Source organism: Anser anser, assembly GCF_964211835.1.
Source record: "Anser anser genome assembly, contig: HAP1_SCAFFOLD_164, whole genome shotgun sequence".
NCBI classification, from domain to species: domain Eukaryota; kingdom Metazoa; phylum Chordata; class Aves; order Anseriformes; family Anatidae; genus Anser; species Anser anser.
In genome coordinates, this window is record NW_028154106.1 from 97915 (window position 1) to 101259 (window position 3345).

General features: G+C 55.0%; 1 protein-coding gene across 1 annotated transcript; it reads left to right on the forward strand.

Annotated features, from left to right (window-relative positions):
- Positions 1–834: 834 nt before the first annotated feature.
- On the forward strand, positions 835–2708 carry LOC310890804 (olfactory receptor 14C36-like). The gene has a single exon (XM_083853130.1). The coding sequence runs from the start codon at positions 1399–1401 to the stop codon at positions 2341–2343; it is 945 nt and encodes a 314-aa protein (XP_083709256.1). The 5' UTR covers positions 835–1398; the 3' UTR covers positions 2344–2708.
- The last annotated feature ends 637 nt before the right edge of the window (positions 2709–3345 follow it).

The window sequence follows — 3345 nt, forward strand, 5'->3', positions numbered from 1 at the left end:
CGGGAGGCTGCTGCCTGGGGCAGCCTGCTTTCAGTTCCACAGCACAACTGGGATGTATCCAAGGGGACTTTGCAACAGCCGGGGTAAGGTAGGGGATTTCAGCTTCTGTCACAGCTTTCCTGAGCCTCCTGAGCTTTCAATCTTCTCTACTTGCTTCAGTGGTAATAGAAATATATGCTTTTAATTCCAAGAAGAGGCTGAGCCTCCATGATGGCTGAGAGGTTACAAGGATCTTTCCCTTCCCCTCAGCCCATAGAAAGCTCCACCACCACATGTGGAGCTTACATGCAGTGTCCCCTGTGTGACCTGGTCTCTAGGACGTGCCCCCAGCGAGCTGCCCCTGGGCAGAGCCCTGCTGCCAGGAGGTGTCTGCAGGGCAGAGCTGAGCACCCAGCGGGTGGGATGGGGGCTGTGACCTGCAGGCAGGAGGCGTGGGGACAGAGACCCAGCTGCAGGCAGCAGAGCCTGCAAAGTATTCTGGCACCTCCTCGTCCACCGTCAAGCCCACAGGATTCAGGACATGACTCATAACCTCTCATCAGGAGGACCTGCAGTAGAGCGGACTCTCCCGAGTTCCGGTCGTTCCCTCCCTGGCCTTGCTTCGCCTGGCAGAAGCCGTGTGCTATTTCCCTCTGTTCCTGTACCTACTGTTGCTGTTCTTGTTTTGGGGCTCTCTGCAGATCTGGCTCTCAGCTGCAGCTCAGGCTCTGACCCTCTGGGTCCCACCACGCAGACCTGTCCTTAGGGGAAAGGTGCCCAAACCCCCTTCTAAACTCTGAGGCTTGGGGCAATGCAGTCTAAGGGGAAGGAAAACACTGAATCATTTTCCCAGATATTCCTGAGACCACAGTCATTGAGCAGCTTGATGTGGCAACTGGACTGAGCCCTAGAGGAGTCTGGCTGAGACCAGGGTAGATGGGCAGACTGGCTATCTTCACTACGCTAAGGACATTCACAAAATCTCACCTGGAATGTACGAAAAATGCCAGGGTTTTCTACCATCAAAAAAAAACTCTTCCGAGTGTCACACATGCAGTTGGAACAAATTAAACCACAAATGCCATTTGGCAGTCTATAGTGTTGAGAGTGGTAATGCTGGGAAGTCCACATACATCAGAGGTAGATTTAATCAGAGATCACTCCTGATTTCTTTATGCTTAGACCTGTAGGACAGGCGTGACTCCTCCAAAGTGCACAGCAGGGTCCCCTGCTCCCAGCAGCACCTTCCTCCAGCACCATCCAAAGCTCAAGCAACAGAGCAGCAGAAAGGTCTTGGAAAGGGGAAAGTCACTGTGGGGGGTTCCAGTGAGAAGTGGAGTAGGTTTTTCTCAGAGACGTCTCTCCTAATTATCACTGTCTTTTCTTTCTTGGGTAGTCCCCTTTGTCCAGGAGGATCAGATGCCCAACAGCAGCTCCATCACCGAGTTCCTCCTCCTGCCATTCGCAGACACGCGGGAGCTGCAGCTCCTGCACTTCATGCTCTTCCTGGGCATCTACCTGGCTGCCCTCCTGGGCAACGGCCTCATCCTCACCGCCGTAGCCTGCGACCACCGCCTCCACACCCCCATGTACTTCTTCCTCCTCAACCTCGCCCTCCTCGACCTGGGCTGCATCTCCACCACTCTCCCCAAAGCCATGGCCAATTCCCTCTGGGACACCAGGGCCATTTCCTACTCGGGATGTGTTGCACAAGTCTTTTTCTTTCCCTCTCTGATGTCAGCAGATTTATTTCTTCTCACCGTCATGGCCTACGACCGCTATGTTGCCATCTGCAAGCCCCTGCACTACGGGAGCCTCCTGGGCAGCAGAGCTTGTGCCCAGATGGCAGCAGCTGCCTGGGGCAGTGGGGTTCTCTATGCTCTGCTGCACACTGCCAATACATTTTCCCTGCCCCTCTGCGAAGGCAATGCTGTGGACCAGTTCTTCTGTGAAATTTCCCAGATCCTCAAGCTCTCCTGCTCAGATTCCTACCTCAGGGAAGTTGGGCTTCTCACATTCAGTGGTTTCCTGGTTTTGGGGTGTTTTGTATTCATCGTGCTGTCCTATGTACAGATCTTCAGGGCTGTGCTGAGGATGCCCTCTGAGCAGGGCCGGCACAAAGCCTTTTCCACGTGCCTTCCTCACCTGGCCGTGGTCTCCCTGCTGGTTAGCACTGGTGTATCTGCCTACCTGAAGCCTCCCACTATCTCCTCTCCATCCCTGGACATGATAATGGCTGTTCTATGTGCAGTCATGCCCCCAGCAGTGAACCCCCTCATCTACAGCATCAGAAACCAGGAGCTCAAGAATGCCATTAGGAAAGTGATGTCATGGATGTTTATCAGGATTTGCTCAGGAAATTGATTGGACCTTTCGGCAGCTATAGACTGCTTCTTGTCTTCTTCTACACTTGAATTGTGGTTTATGTCATGACAGGCTAAGCCTGGTTGTACTTCTTGATGAATTTGGTTTTCTTTTTCATTTTCCCCTTGTGATAATGTTTTCCACAAAGAAATACCATTCTTCATGACCTTGTACTTAAATACCAACATATCTTTTGTGACCCTGAGGCTCTGCATAAACAAGGAGCCAGCCTCTCTGTGTGTTTAAACAAAATAAATGAACCTACAGCAAATTCTTTGTCTGGACCCCACTCTCAGCAGAGCAGGACATAATGGGACCAGCAAACCCCTTTCTGGCTGCAGCAGCTCAGGTCAGGCTGCCCTGGCCCTGGGGCAGCAGGAGCTGCCTGAGGACCCCCAGGGATGGCCCAGAGGGACTGCGGGCCTCTGAGGATGTGCTGCAGAGGAGTGCAGGGGACACGGCATGGTACACTGACCTCTGTACGCTTGTTCCATGGTTGTCCCATCTGTGGGGCTGAGCCCTCTGTGCCCTAGGAGCTGCTGTGCCCTTCAGAGGGGCTGGGGCTGTGGTGGCAGTGCCCAGAGCCCTGCAGCAGCCTGTGGTGGGCACTGCCCTGGGGCTGCTGCTACTGGACTGGGATGAGGGCAGGGAGGTGGGCAGAGGGCAAGGAGATGGGAGAGCCATGCTCCGGGTCTGTGTTGGGGGACTGGCCAGCTGTGCTGGCCTCTGTCCTGGCCCAGAGCCCTGCAGACCTGGAGCAGGGCTGTCTGCAGAGGCCCCCATGGGATTTGGCTGGGTCAGGGCAGGGGCCAGGGGCTGGAGGAGGCTGCGAAGGCAGGAGGGCCATGGCGGGAAGGGATCTTGAGGATCTCATTGGGATTGTAACAGGGGGATCTTGACCCAGCCCTGAATGTGCACTGCCATGTGCGGTGCCTTGGCAGCACAGCTGTGGGAGCATGTGTGGGGCAGTGGGGCTGGGACGCTGCAGGGACAGGGTGCAGA

What these genes read in the sequence shown, in the direction of transcription:
- LOC310890804 (XM_083853130.1), top strand. Translation starts at nt 1,399, where the DNA reads ATGCCCAACAGCAGCTCCATCACCGAGTTCCTCCTCCTGCCATTCGCA.